Raw genomic sequence first — 16,590 nt, 5'->3', positions numbered from 1 at the left:
TAGCAGTGTATGGTATTGTATGGTATGGTATGGTATTATGTATTGTATTGCATGGTATCATGTGGTATGGTATTGTATGGTATAGAATAATATGGTATAGTATCGTATGGTATATTGTATTGTATCATTTATAGTAGAGTATTGTATCATATGGTATGGTATTTTGTAATATTGTATGGGATAGTATCATATAGTATCGTATTTATTTAAATACAGCCCAAATAAATTGTTAACAACCACTTCCCTTGAAAAAAGTAAATAATCTTTGATTCTTTTTTTTCAGTGTATAAAGAGAGAAAAATCTTAATGCTATCTATAGAATATAGGACAAATATCTGCTTCTGATCTATAGATCTATCTAATATCTAACTCTAATCATCTCTGTTTTATGTTTATCATCTTTTTTCCCATATTTATTTTGGTTTGTCACTTGTCACTTTGTGTACAGTGGAAGTTTCTGTAGCCAAAATAAGTTCCTTGTGTGTGAAGCGCACTTGGCAATAAGACTGATTCTGATTCTGATTGATTTATGAGCCAAAGCTTAAAGAACAAGCCCACATATGATTATAAGTGGACATGGCAACATCACAGGCATGCGTTTGTTAACTTAATAGAGTGTTTTAATTATAATTTGTAACATTATACATGTCTTTGCTGTTTCTTTTGATCAGTTACTCTTGAATGCTGGAATACATGTGCCTTATGATCTCCACTGCAAAACTAATGAGTACATTACCATATGACCCACATTTACATATCACTGCATATTCATCACCACATCAAGATGAAAACAGCATGAACTGTTTTGTTTAGCATATTATAAAGGAGGGCATTTACAGTACATTTATAAATGCAGAAAAAAAAGTAGAATTAGTTTACCTTTATCATTACTATAGGGACCTATTACTATATATGTTACCATAACAGATTTTAGATGAGTTTAAATTGGACTCCTGTTTTATATAATCTTAGATATAATATTATATGAAAAAAATATATAATATTATATATAAACATTTAATTTCCTGAAGAATGCACATATTTAAATGTAATTCCTTTATTTAGTTTATTTTCTTATTTTTTATTTCATTTAAATAAATAAAAAAGAAATTCTGTAGTGATTAAAAAAAAGAAAAAGAAAAAAGGAAAGAAAAATTGTACAAAAAATATTAACAAAAAATGCAATAAACATGTACAACAAGGCCTCTAGAGTTCGATTTAGGTGCTAAACTGAATCTGTGATGTGATTCCTACTATTATGTGTGGGAAAATGATGGCTAGACACAAAATTACTTAGTGGATTCTTTGTAATTGTTTGTGAAGTTTACAAATGACTTCTGTGTGAAAACCTGGTCTATAGCCCCATTCACACAGTAATACTAGTAAATTGCCGTATAATTACCAAAACGACTTTACTGGTAGATTCAAAAACCTAACCGAATATATATTATACATGGGTGTGTGTGTACTTTGTACTGTCAGTGCTCCTGTGACCCAGGTTAAGCTGTAGGTTTGGTTTCGGTCTTTTCTGCTGTGATAAACTTCTGTCTCTGATACCTGCCACATCTGAGCCGTCGCTTCACCTTGCAGATCTCAGTTTCTGCTCCAGTGACGCCTCCGTTTGCAGTCTTTAATGAGTCTCTTGAGCTCCTCTCGTACTGTTAAAAAAGACCAGGGAGAAGTTAGTGCAGGAAAATCTTCACAAAATATGTGCAGCCGTATTGCAATATGCTGAATTGATAAGAACTGGTACAAATTGTGCAATAAGTGAATTAAGGTATATGTTTTTTTTTTTTTTTCATACAGCACAAATCCAAATCAGTTCATCAAGATGTAAAATAGATTAAATAAATAAATAAACCAATTTTACAGTTTAAATCCAAATATCAAACACAAAAAATCTAAAGGGGTAGTTAATGTGTCAGTGCTCTTTGGATAAGAGATTCATCAAGAATAAAACAATGAAATCATAATTCACTTGAAAAGATGAAAAATGAAAAGCCTTCATTACATGGCTATTATTTGGGCAAGGCAAGCTGTTCTTAAATGATAGCCATGTTAATACAGTTTTTTTCATTATTTAATCTTACAGTTTGCATGAGTAAATTGAGTTGAGATAGAAACTAAGAATTCAGGTTTATTACATTTTATTTTTTCATCACTGTGGCATATCAAATTGTTTTTCAGGTCTAATTTAATGTCTGCTTTTCTCTTCAGATGTAAACGAATGTGAGAAAAACCCCTGCAGAAATGGAGGAAGCTGCACAGACCTGCAAGCAAACTACACCTGTCTGTGTCCTGGAGAATACATGGGACAAAACTGTCAGTACAGTAAGTGAGAATCCACTTCATCACCTCATTTTATAAAAAATAAAACATCATACTATATTGTATCGTATTGTGTCATGCATCGTTTGGTATTGCATGGTATCAAATCGTATGGTATGGTATAATATGGTATGGTATCGTATCATGTATCTTATGGTATCGTATCACTTGGTATAGCATCTTATGGTAAAGTATTGTATAGTATAGTATTGTATGGTATTGTATTGTATCAAGTATCGTATAGTATCATATCATATGGTATAGTATTGTATGGTATGGTTCTGTATTGTGTCGTACGGTAAAGTATCGTATGGTATAGTATCATATGATACATCATATGGTATTTTATGTATCATATCATATGGTATAGTATCTTATGGTATGGTATTGTTGTGTATCATGTATCGTATAGTATCATATCATATGGTATAGTATTGTTTGGTGTAGTATTGTATGGTATAGTAGTGTATGGTATGGTATCGTATGATGTATTGTATGGTATTGTATCATGTATCGTATGGTATTACACGGTATCATATTGTATGGTATCATATGGTATAATATCATATGGTATTGTACGGTATTTTATCATATAGAATCGTATCATATGGTAGTATGGTGTAGTATCGTATGCTTTAGTATTGTATGGTAAAGTATTGTATGTATCATATTGTATGTTATAGTTTTGTACTGTATAGTAGCATATGGTATGGTATCTTTTGGTATTCTATTGTATCATGCATGTATCGTATAGTATTGTATCATATGGTATAGTTTTGTATGGTGTAGTATCGTATGGTACAGCATTGTATGACACAGTATTGTTTGGTATAGTAGCGTATGGTATGGTATCGTATCATGTATTGTATGGTATTGTATCATGTATCATATGGTATTGCATGGTATCGTATCACATGGTATAGTTTTGTATAGTATTGTATGGTATGGTATTGTATTGTTCATGTATCGTTTAGTATCATATCATATGGTATAGTATTGTATGGTATGGTATCTTATGGTACTGTATTGTGTCGTACAGTAAAGTATCGTATGGTATAGTTTGTGTGATACATCGTATAGTATTTCATGTATCATATCATATGGTATAGTATCTTATGGTATGGTATTGTAATGTAACATGTATCGTATAGTATCGTATCATATGGCATAGTATTGTATGGTGCAGTTTTGTATGGTATAGTAGTGTATGGTATGGTATCGCATCATGTATTGTATGGTATTAGATGGTATCATATTGTATGGTATCGTATGGTATTTTATCGTATAGCATTGTATTATATGGTAGTACGGTGTAGTATCTTATGCTTTAGCATTGTATGTTATAGTATTGTATGTATCATATTGTATGGTATGGTTTTGTATGGTATAGTAGCATATGGTATGGTATTGTTTGGTATTGCATTGTATCATGTATCATATAGTATTGTATCATATGGTATAGTATTGTGTGATGTAGTTTCGTATGGTACAGCATTGTATGGCACAGTATTGTTTGGTATAGTAGCATTTGGTATGGTATGGTATCATGTATTGTATGGTATTGTATCATGTATGGTATTACATGGTATCATATTGTATGGCATCATATGGTATAGTATTATATGGTATCGTATGGTATTTTATTGTATAGTATCGTATCATATGGTATAGTATGGTGTAGTATCGTATGCTTCAGCATTGTATGTATCATATTGTATGGTATGGTTTTGTATGGTATAGTAGCATATGGTATGGTATCATTTTGTATTGCATTGTATCATGTATCATATAGTATTGTATCATATGGTATAGTATTGTGTGATGTAGTTTCGTATGGTACAGCATTGTATGGCACAGTATTGTTTGGTATAGTAGCGTATGGTATGGTATCGTATCAAGTATTGTATGGTATCATGTATCGTATGGTATTACATGGTATCATATTGTATGGTATCGTATGAAATAGTATTATATAGTATCGTATGGTATTTTGTCGTACAGCATCGTATCATATGGTATAGTATGGTGTATTATCATATGCTTCAGCATTGTATGGTAAAGTATTGTATAAATCATAGTGTATGGTATAGTTTTGTATGGTATAGTAGCATATGGTATGGTATCGTTTGGTATTGTATTGTATCATGTATCGTATAGTATTGTATCATATGGTATAGTATTGTGTGATGTAGTTTCGTATGGTACAGCATTGTATGGCACAGTATTGTTTGGTATAGTAGCGTATGGTATGGTATCGTATCATGTATTGTATGGTATTGTATCATGTATGGTATTACATGGTATCATATTGTATAGCATCATATGGTATAGTATTATATGGTATCGTATGGTATTTTATCCTATAGCATCGTATCATATGGTATAGTATGGTGTAGTATCATATGCTTCAGCATTGTTTGGTAAAGTATTGTATGCATCACATTGTATGGTATGGTTTTGAATGGTAAAGTAGCATGTGGTATGGTATCATTTTGTATTGTATTGTATCATGTATCGTATAGTATTGTATCATATGGTATAGTATTGTGTGATGTAGTTTCGTATGGTACAGCATTGTATGGCACAGTATTGTTTGGTATAGTAGCGTATTGTATGGTATTGTATCATGTATCATGGTATTGCATGGTATCATATGGTATGGCATCATATGGTAAAGTATCATATGGTATAGTATGGTATTGTATTGTATCATGTGGTATCGTATCGTATGGTATAGTATCATATGGTATAGTGGCGCATGGTATAGTATTATATGGTATGGTATCGTATTATGTATCGTATGGTATTGCATGGTATCATATAATATGGTATGGTATTGTATGGTATACTGTCATAAGGTGAACTACAAATAAGGTATGTTTCTGAAAACCTATATGGCCTGCTCTTTAAATATTCACCATCACATTAACCACTGCATCTCTGGAGGAGCAAAAGTGTGTGTGAGCTGGAGGAGGAGAGCCATCTGCCTTTCACAGCCCTTCATAGGAGAAACTGAGTGAATGAGGCCAATATGACATCGACTGTGCAGATCTGTCAGCTTCATCAATTCAGACAGGAGAGTTTATACCGATCTACAGCAACTGAGCCAGAAGGTGCTGTATGTACGTTTTTGACTCTTCTAAAGCATAAAAATACTGTGATCTGTTTGACACGGTGTCTCAGTGGTTAGCACTGTGGCCTCACAGCAAGAAGGTCACTTGGTTCGAGTCCAGGCTAGATCAGTTGTCATTTTTGTGGGCAGCTTGCATGTTCTCCCCATGTTGGCGTGAGTTTCCTCTGGGTGAGTCCAAACACATGCGCTATAGGGGAACTGGATAAGCCAAATTGGCCATAGTTTTGGATTGTGTGTGGGTGTTTCCCAATACTGGGTTGCAGCTGGAAAGGCGTCCGCTGTGTTAATCATATGCTGGAATAGTTGGCGGTTCATTCCGCTGTGGCGACCCCCGAAATACAAGGGGCTAAGCTGAATGATAATGAATGAATGAATCTAGAGATTCTGTCTGGGCCTACTAATGTACTACTAGTAACTGATTACACCCAACAGCACTCCTAACTCACACCGACACTTACATAAGTGTGTGTTATTTGCTGATGTCTTCTGAGGTGTCAGGTGTGGCCAAACACATCTATGAATGCGCAAGTGAATTATCTGCAGATTACTGTCATGCACTCTTACTTACGCGGCTCTCCGAGGAGTGTATATAGAGTTATACACTGATGTTCAGCCTGGCTTTTCATGCATCATGCTGTCCAAACGCAGCTCTCTGAGGGAAAGCCTGAGCAGTTTGCGACTCCTCTTCGACTCTCCTCAGGCAGGAGCTTCTGCAGGAGATAATAATGAGATTACAGGAGCTTCTGCAGGAGATATCAGTGAGATTATAGAAGTTTCTGCAGGAGATATTAGTGAGATTACAGGTTTGGAGAGCAGAGACAGCATTTCTGTGTGTGAGAGCAAAGACACAGGGTCTATCCATGAGGCCAAGGACGAGGCGTGCAGGAGGTCAGACCTGACGGATGTTTTCGAGGACAGATTAAAGAAAGAAGGCATTTCAGATGTGGAGTCTGTGGTGGAAAACAGAGGGAACGAGGACAGTGTTGTTATATTATCGCTCGAGACCCAAGAACACTGTGTTTGTGGTAAATCTTTTGCTTTGCTTGATATCTCCTTATTGAGGATGCTTCTCTTAATTTGATAACTATTTGCGCTGTTGTGAATTTTGTAGGCTTTTCAAGTGCAGTTTAAATGGAGAGAACATATTTGTTAAAAAAAAACAACGAATGATAGTTTAATAACTAATTTCTCTAAATTATTGCATTTTTTTCTCTTTCCCATGATGACAGCACATAATATTTGACTAGATATTCTTCAAGATACTATTCAGCTTAAAGTGACATTTAAAGGCTTAAGTATTTTAATTAGTTAAGGGAGGGAAGCTCATCTCCTACTACGCATCCAGCAGTTCGCACAATCCTATGTAGGCCTTTGCGATTGCTGCTGGTGCTGTTTCCATACCAGGTGGTGATACAGCCAGACAGGATGCTCTCCACAGTGCAGGTGTAGAGCGGGCGGAGGATGTGGGGGCTCATTCCATTCCAATCCAATGTTTGCAGATATTTAAGAATCATACTAAGTTAACAAAAACAATGCTTAATTTTCTGTTTTGACATCTATAACCAGCCCACTGCCAGTTTACCCAATTATATTTCAGCACCCCAGATTGCCTTGGTAGAACACAATATAGCATATTTCATTTCAGCCATCAAGACTGTCTCAACATACGCAGACACAGACGAAATTTGACTTCAGAAGCAACTGAAGAGGACAGAATCAACCTCCGAAATGAGATGCAGATTCAGAGTTATAAAAATCCACATTTTAATCAGCAAGTTATACATAAAGCGGCAAAAATAAGTATTGAACACGTCCCTGTTTTTCCTAAGAAAACATATTTCTAAAGGTGCTGTTGACTTAAAATTTTCACCGGATGTTGACAAAAGAAATACATATATGCAAAGAAAACAGAACTGATTAGTTTACAAATGAAGTTATGCATAATGAAATGAAAAAGTTTTGAACACATGAAGAAAGGGAGGTGTAGTTCGGCAGTGAACGCCCAGACAGCAGCTGAAATCTCTCAGCAGTTCTTCAGCAAGCCTCTGCCCTTCCTCAGTGTAAATGAATATCAGCTGCTTCAGTCCAACATCTACACTGTAAGAAAAAAAATCGTAAAAAAAAGGTCAAATGACTGTCAGCTACGGCTGCCGAACAAAAACCATAAAATTACGATAAAATGTCTTTGTTGAAATAAAGTGCAAAAGATAATAAATCTACAGATATTTTCATTCAAATGTTTACAGAAAAACACTGTTATTATACAGACTTTTCCTAGATTATTACGATCAAATCCGTTCAATAAAGTTACACACTAAGAGTTTTACAAAGAAACACTGTTATCATACAGACTTTTCCTAGATTATTATGATCAAACAACATCAGTAAAGTGACTGCACTAAAAGTTCAAGAGAAAACAATGTTATGTAAAAGAATTTTCCCTAAATCATTACGATTAAACACCTTTAATAAAATGCCAAGACATGCTCATGATCGTAATTTAATAGTTTTATTTTGGATCAAAACATTTTGGAAAAAACAACAAATGAGATACAACTGATTACAATTCTCAACTTTAATATTACAGTTGTTACATTTTATTGAATAGTGTTAATGCAAAACATGTAGAGGTTTAAGCTATATGGAATGATTCAGTTACAGATCTTAAATGAAATGTACAGTTCAAATGAAATGAACTGTAACGTGAAGGAGACGTTGACAAAGGAGTGCAGATCCAAATGCAGGTTTATTACACAGAGATGGTCAGGCAAACAGATGTAACATTATGCAGGGAATCCAGAGTCATGGTCAAATAACAGGCAAATGGTCAGTCCCGGCAGTAAACAACGTAAACAATTAACAAACAAAGCAAGGCAAAAAAAGAGAAACACATCATAATGTTCACAGTAACAGTATAATAAGACTAAGCAATCGGTCTATGCTGCTTTTAAAGTGCATGTAATCAGTTCATAATGATCCTCCGACTGTGTGTGTGCAATCAGCGAAATCCGGAACAGGTGCATGTGAGCGCACTTAGTGTGTAACTTTATTGAACGGTTTTGATCGTAATAATCTAGGAAAAGTCTGTAAAATAACAGTGTATTTCTGTAAACATTTTAATGAAAATATCTGTAGATTTATTATTTTTTGCACTTTATTTCAGCAAAGAAATTTTACCATAATTTTATGGTTTTTGTCTGGCAGCCGTAGCTGACAGTCATTTGACTCCTTTTTTATGGCAGTTTTTTTTCCGAGCAAGTAATTACAATATATTACTTTAATTTTACGTAATTTTAAATGTACTTCATAAAAAACAGGAAAAATCACTGTGTAAATAATACGGCAATTTTATTGTATAAAACAGACAAATTGATGTCATTTCTCATTATTTATATAGAACATAAAATAACAGTCAAGCTGTTAATTTACAGATATTGTTTGTAATTTTTACGGATTTTTGAATATAGTTTAAAATAACAGAAAAAAAATACTGTATCGAAAATTCCCTGTATAAAAAACAAAAATGTCAGTAATTTGTCTTTAATGATAAAGTACATAAAATGAAAGTCAAACTGTGAATTTAGAGAGATTATTTGTCATTTCACTAAGTTCCACATATAATTTTAAATGACAAAAAATTACTGTAAAAAAATTAGGGATATTTTCTGTAAAATTAGTTTTTTTTTTTTACAGTGTATGTAGGCCTTTGCGATTGCTGCAGGTGCTGTTTCCATACCAGGTGGTGATACAGCCAGACAGGATGCTCTCCACAGTGCAGGTGTAAAACGAGCGGAGGATGTGGGGCCTTATTCAAATCCAACCCAATCCAATGTTTGCAGATATTTAAGAATCATGCTAAGTTAACAAAAACAATGCTTAATTTTCTGTTTTGACATCTATAACCAGCCCACTGCCAGTTTACCCAATTATATTTCAGCACCCCAGATTGCCTTGGTAGAACACAATATAGCATATTTCATTTCAGCCATCAAGACTGTCTCAACATACGCAGACACAGACGAAATTTGACTTCAGAAGCAACTGAAGAGGACAGAAGCAACCTCCGAAATGAGATGCAGATTCAGAGTTATAAAAATCCACATTTTAATCAGCAAGTTATACATAAAGCAGCAAAAATAAGTATTGAACACGTCCCTGTTTTTCCTAAGAAAACATATTTCTAAAGGTGCTGTTGACTTAAAATTTTCACCGGATGTTGACAAAAGAAATACATATATGCAAAGAAAACAGAACTGATTAGTTTACAAATGAAGTTATGCATAATGAAATGAAAAAGTTTTGAACACATGAAGAAAGGAAGGTGTAGTTCGGCAGTGAAAGCCCAGACAGCAGCTGAAATCTCTCAGTAGTTCTTCAGCAAGCCTCTGCCCTTCCTCAGTGTAAATGAATATCAGCTGCTTCAGTCCAGCATCTACATCAGCAGGAGGATGAAGATGAAACCAGGGTGGACATTTCAGCAAGACAATAATCCAAAACACAGCCAAAGAGACTCTCAGGTGCTTTCAGAGAAAGAAAATCAAGCTGTAGATTTACCTGACTCCAATCCAATAGTAAAAGAGAAATTAAAGCTCAGATTTGATAGATGAGACCCACAGAACCATCAAACCATTGAAGTCTGTGAGGAACTCACACCTGAGCAATGCAAAATCTGGTTTTAACAGCTCTTTTAGAATTATTATTCCGATGAAAAAAACAAAAACGTTGTGTTCGATACTTATTTTCCACGCTGTATATTACAAATGCTAACATGAGCTGTTAGGCTCAATCTTTAGGCATGCTTGCTCCTGTTTGTGTCGACAACCTGTGTGTCATAGTCTGAGAGACCGGGTGGAAAAAAAACCCTTTCTCCAATATTTTGAATTTGTACTGCAATACCAAGTTCAACCACTAGGTGTTTTCAATCCTACCCACTGCACCCTCAGTTGTTGAATGAATTAAGAATACAACGGTTGCTTACACTTTCTTGCTGTGTTCTGGCAGAATGTTCCGGGCCTTTAGGGATGGAAGGAGGAATCATCTCGAACCAGCAGATTACAGCTTCATCTACACACCGAGCTCTGTTCGGCCTGCAGAAATGGTTCCCGTACTTCGCCAGACTCAATAAGAAAGGCCTGGTCAATGCCTGGAGCGCGGCCGAGGGGGACCGATATCCTTGGATTCAGGTAATGTGCTTATTTAGAACAGGGGTCCCCAAACTTTTCAGGCCGCGACCCCCAAAATGACAATGCCAGTGACTCGCGACCCCCAATATCCTCTGAGGCGGTTATAATACAATGGTCTTTAATACAATGTAATTACCCCAGGGGTTGCAATCCAATAGAAGTAGTAACTATAAGCTACTATAGTAACTATATATGGTATAAACAACTATTTTTTCTCTTCAGTAGGTTATGGATAAAATATGGTAATTCTTATGGCTTAATAAAAATAAATAGATTTTTGGAAACCACCAGGCGACCCCCCCTTCATTGTCCCGCGACCCCTCGGGGGGTCCCGACCCCCACTTTGAGAACCATTGATTTAGAACATGGATCTATTTTCCCCATTGCGAAAGTCTTCTTTAAAGCAATCAAAACAATCAGTTACAAATTACACACGGGGTGACAAGGTGGCGCAGTTGAGTTGTTTATTTAACCCAATGGCTGAGTTCAAAATATTTGATGCTTTGTTGGGTGATTTTTAATCTTTTTTGGGTTATTTATTAATAACTCAACCAGTTGGGTTAAATATTTGGTGCTTTGTTGGGTTATTTTTCAACCTTTATTGGGTTATTTATTTAATAACAATAACAATAATTTAAAATTTTAAATTTCCACAGTCAACTGACTTAACTGACACAGAAGAGCTGTATTAATATGCATACGTAATGTTGTTTTTGCTTTGTAACTTTTATTTAAGCTTAAGCTCAAGTTTATCAAATTACCAACAGGGTTCAATGCTAAGAATTTTTTCTACTGGCTCAATTGGCCCAATTCATTGGGCCAGTGGTTCCGATTTTTACTTGCCCTGCCAAAATTTTCACTGTCTCCACCAAAAAAAAGAGTAGTTCATAATTGTTTCTTGGCCACATTTTAAATAATGTGTTAAAAGCCAAACATAACTTCAGCATAACTTATCTTTAACTGACAATTGGTCACATGGTAACATGATCAGATGGTAATTTCTGTCAATTTTAATGAATAAACCAACCCGGGCTCATTGTAGAAACGTAGCCCCGCAGACGTTTCTGCGGACCGCGAGATACGTCCCGGGAGGTACGTATTCGAGCGTTTTTTGTTTTCGTGGATCTGCGAGAGGCCACTGTGCGCACTGTTTCGCGTCTCGGGCGCCTCTAGGGAGCGCGCGCCGTTCGCGCCCGCGCCGTTTTCGCGCGAAAAGCCGCCGAATCGGCCGCCCTCCTCTTCCACCTCCTCCTCCTTCCCTAAACCTGAGCGACGGTTCGCAAAAGCCGTCAAGAAAAAAAAAAAAAAGCAAAAGCCCTCGTCTTCGATTTTGACCGCGTTTTCGGATCCTGCCGCGTTCTCGCCCTTATTTTTCAGATTCCGTTTTTCGTCTTACCTGATTTCCGGAACTGCTGTTCGCCGGACTCGATCCCGGTCGTCGTCCCCGCGGCCGGCTCCTCCTCCTCCTCCAGGGCCTCCGCTCCGCCGACGCAACGCTGTGAGCTAAGCGGACAAACTGGTTGCATCGGGAAAGCCCTCCACTCGGAGGCGAGCCGGCAGCCAGCGAGCGCGAAGAGGAGGAGCGGAGCGGCGCCACACCGCCCCGCAGCGTTCGCTCGAAAAACTAAACACGGCCTTACGTACCTCCGGCCACGTAAATCGCGGCCTCCAGAAACGTCCGCGGGGCTACGTTTCCAGAATGAGCTTGGGTTGGAATAAACAGCTCTCGTTAATATTTCAGCATGCTTTCACTTTCGTATTTGACATAAAACACACATTAACCGGTTGACATCCCACCCACCTCGTAATTCTCTCTTTATAGCTATGACTATTACACAACCATAATACACTAATAATCCTGTCTACTAGCCAGAGCGTCCTACACATAAGCCCTGGGCCATCAGGCAGTCCTTATTGTTGAGCCCTGACCTCTCCGTGTCGTGTTTTTTCTATCCGTTTCACCAGCACTCTTAATAATTAATGATATAAATGTGCGATTCGCAGGTTGCTGATCTACATTAAATGGATAAAAATGCTGTGTCTGGAACTTAAAATGCAGTGGAAATAAATAATTTTCAATATTTTTGAAACTGCATGTTATTTATTTACACAGCTATAGTTATTAAATTAATAGTGATACTAGTAATAATAGCATTAGCAATATAAGAATGTAAAAAATAACTAAAATAACTAAATATTTAATCAAAATAACCCAATGCATAAACCCAAAGGTGCTATAATAACCTATAGTTGGGTTATATGTTGGGGTATTTGTAACCCAACTATTTTAACTGAGTATTTCAGAGGTAGCCACAGCGGAATGAACCGCCAACTATTCCAGCATACATTTTATGCCCTTCTAGCCGAGCCCAGTACTGCACTCTAAAAAACGTTGAGTTTTTAATTTAACCCAATGGCTGAGTTAAAAATATTTGGTGCTTTGTTGGGTTATTTTTTAACCTTATTGGGTTATTTATTAATAACTCAACCAGTTGGGGTAAAAATGTTTAATTTCAACAGTCATTGAGTTGGGTTAAAATAACCTATTGTTAGGAAGTTGCTATAATAACCTATAGTTGGGATAGTGCTATAATAACCTAGAGTTGGGTTATATGTTCGGGTATTTTTAACCCAACTATTTTAACTCAGTGGGCAACACTCATACACACTCATTCACACACACACTCATAAACTATGGCCAATTCCGTTCATCCAATTCCCCTATATCACATGTGTTTGGACTGTCGGGAAAACGGAGGAGCAGGAGAAAACCCACGCCAATATGGAGAGAACATGTAAACTCCACACAGAAACACCAACTGACCCAGTCGGGACTCGAACCAGCAAACTTCTTGTTGTGAGGCGACAGTTCTAACCACTGAAGCCCATATCAAACAACATTTCCCCCTAGCAGAGAAACCTTACCGTTAAACAAGTAACAGATGCCATTAAAATCAATGACATTTTTTTACCGTAAACATTAAAAGCACATTAACTAACAGCTATCAAACCTAATGCGTGTGCCAGCCGTCAGCACAGACGCAGCTTTCAGGGAAAAGCAGAACCACCCTGCAGCATGACGATTATGTTCAGAGACAGATTTCATTAGAGACTTTGGGACGTCTGAAAGCAGCTCTATATGAGATTTTATTAAGAAACAGACAGAAAGAACAGTGTGGGTGCACAACAACCGAGATTCAGCGGGGCTGTAATGATTTAAGTGGTCACCACACACTAAACCAGCGGCTCTGGCTGGGTGTCCTGCATGCATCTGACTTTATTTTTGTGTTCTCCAGATTAAAGACGGCTTTGATACCGGTATGCTTTTAAATAAGACCCTAATTTGTGCTGGAAAACGGTGTTATCTGTTCGCCTAGTCCTCCTCACATGCTCTCAGTGTAGTCTCCGAGCTGGTTTTGCATCGGAAAGCAGATTTCACAATGCACATTTTTGATTTCTGCTAAGCATACAAAAGCATGTCGAAGAGCTGATTTCTAGACACACACAAAAAAAACATCAACATGAGTTTATGATTACAAAATCTGCCATTGGGGTCAGAACAACATTTACAAAGACAATACAATTCCAGCTCAGCAGTTTCTGATAGGGATGAGCTGCATCGCTTGTTCATCTATTTATTATTTTTTTTATGTCTCAGATTAATCTGCTGCGCAGGATGAGGGTCACCGCACTCATCACACAGGGCGCCAAGCGGATCGGGAGCCCCGAATATGTGAAGTCATTTAAAGTGGCGTACAGTGAGGACGGGAAGGCCTGGAGCTTATTTAAAGTCAAGGGCACGGATGAGGACATGGTGAGACAAACACTGCTTCCAGATCAGATGAGGAGGGGGGTTGGGGGGGGGGGGGGGGGGACTTTAAATTAAGTAACCATCTGCTTAAAAGTAATGTTCACTCAAAATTTCCCCTGAAAAAAAGTTCATTTCTGTCAAAACAAATACTATGGAAGTCGATGGTTACAGATTTCCAGCTTTATTCAAAGTATCTTCTTTAGTGTTCAGCAGAAAAATCTATTATATTTTTTGAGGTGAAGTGTCCCTTAACTGGCTTTAACTGGCATAAACTGGAAGAAAATATCTTTAATCTTACATTTAACCTGATTAAATACCCCACATCCACATTTACAGGGAGATTACTCTCAGATACACTGTATATTTGGGTCTTGACTGGTTATAAAGTGCTTATGAACCTTTGTGATTTTCACTTTTCTGTTGAACAAAAATGAAGATACTTTGAAGAATGCTGGAAACCTGTAACCATTTCCTTCCGTAATAGAAAAAAAAAAACAATTACTATGGAGGTCAGTGGTTACAGGTTTCCATCATTCTTCAAAATATCTTCTTTGGTGTTCAGCAGAAGAAAGAAACTATTATATATTTTTTGGAGGTGAAGTGTCCACTTAACTGGCTTAAACTTTATTAAACAATTAATCCTACATTTAAAACCTTCCTCCACATGTACAAGGAGATCACCCTCAGATTTGATGTACAGTATATTTGAGTTTTGACTGGTTATAAAGTGGTTATAAACCTTTATGGCTTTCAAGATATATACTTTGAAGAATACTGAAAACCTGTAACCATTGAATTCCATGGTAGAAAAAACAAATACTATGGAAGTCGATGGTTACAGGTTTCCAGCTTTGTTTAAAGTATCTTCTTTAGTGTTCAGCAAAAGAAAGAAACTATTATATATTATGGAGGTGTAGTGTCCCTTTAACTGGCTTAAACTGGAAGAAAATATCCTTAATCTTACATTTAACCTGATTAAATACCCCACATCCACAATTACAGGAAGATTACTCTCAGATATTCTGTGTATTTGGGTCTTGACTGGTTATAAAGTGCTTATAAACCTTTGTGACTTTCACTTTTCTGTTGAACAAAAATGAAGATACTTTGAAGAATGCTGGAAACCTGTAACCATTTACTTCCATAATAGAAAAAAAAAACAATTACTATGGAAGTAAATGGTTACAGGTTTTGCAGCATTCTTCAAAATATCTTCTTTGGTGTTCAGCAGAAGTAAAAAACTATCATATTTTGTTGAGGTGTAGTGTCCCTTTAAGTGGCTTAAACTGGAAGAAAACATCCTTAATCTTACATTTAACCTGATTAAATACCTCTCATCCACATTTACAGGGAGATTACTCTCAGATACACTGTGTATTTGGGTTTTGACTGGTTATAAACCTTTATGACTTTCACTTTTCTGTTGAACAAAAACGAAGATACTTTGAAGAATGCTGGAAAACATGTAACCATTTACTTCCATGATAGAAAAAAACAAAAACTATTGAGGTCAGTGGTTACAGGTTTCCAGCATTCTTCAAAATATCTTCTTTGGTTTTCAGCAGAAGAAAGAAACTATTATATATTTTTTGGAGGTGAAGTGTCCCTTTAACTGGCTTAAACTTTATTAAACAATTAAACCTACATTTAAAACTTTCCTCCACATGTACAGGGAGATCACCCTCAGATTTAATGTGCAGTATATTTGAGTTTTGACTGGTTATAAAGTGCTTATAAACCTTTATGACTTTCACTTTTTTTTTTACTAAAATGAAGATATACTTTGAAGAATACTGAAAACCTGTAACCATTAAATTCCATAGTAGAAAAAAATAATACTATGGAAGTCAGTGGTTACAGGTTTCCAGCTTTGTTCAAAATTTATACTTTAGTGTTCAGCAGAAGAAAGAAACTATTATATTTTGTTGAGGTGTAGTGTCCCTTTAACTGGCTTAAACTGGAAGAAAACATCCTTAATCTTAAATTTAACCAGATTAAATACCCCACATCCACATTTACAGGAAGATTACTCTCAGATATAATGTACAGTATATTTGGGTCTTGACTGGTTATAAAGTGCTTATAAACCTTTGTGACTTTCACTTTTCTGTTGAACAAAAAATTAAGATACTTTG

General features: G+C 36.3%; 1 protein-coding gene across 14 annotated transcripts in view; it reads left to right on the top strand.

The window, feature by feature from the left end:
- The window catches only part of edil3b (EGF-like repeats and discoidin I-like domains 3b), a 64,286-nt gene that overhangs the window by 16,138 nt on the left and 31,558 nt on the right, over positions 1-16,590 (top strand). For all 14 annotated transcript variants that reach the window (XR_012386600.1, XR_012386602.1, XR_012386601.1 and 11 more), the window contains 3 exons: positions 2,218-2,331; positions 10,463-10,644; positions 14,303-14,458. Coding sequence is in view for 11 of the 14 variants with exons in the window: in XM_073915260.1 (XP_073771361.1) it covers positions 2,218-2,331; positions 10,463-10,644; positions 14,303-14,458 (452 nt within the window). In the remaining 3 variants the exon portion in view is untranslated. The remainder of the gene's footprint in view (positions 1-2,217; positions 2,332-10,462; positions 10,645-14,302; positions 14,459-16,590) is intronic.

The sequence above is a fragment of the Danio rerio genome, chromosome 10 (assembly GCF_049306965.1).
Source record: "Danio rerio strain Tuebingen ecotype United States chromosome 10, GRCz12tu, whole genome shotgun sequence".
Lineage (NCBI taxonomy): Eukaryota > Metazoa > Chordata > Actinopteri > Cypriniformes > Danionidae > Danio > Danio rerio.
Note: the sequence above shows the minus strand (reverse complement) of the source record. Positions and strands in the feature narration are given on the sequence as shown.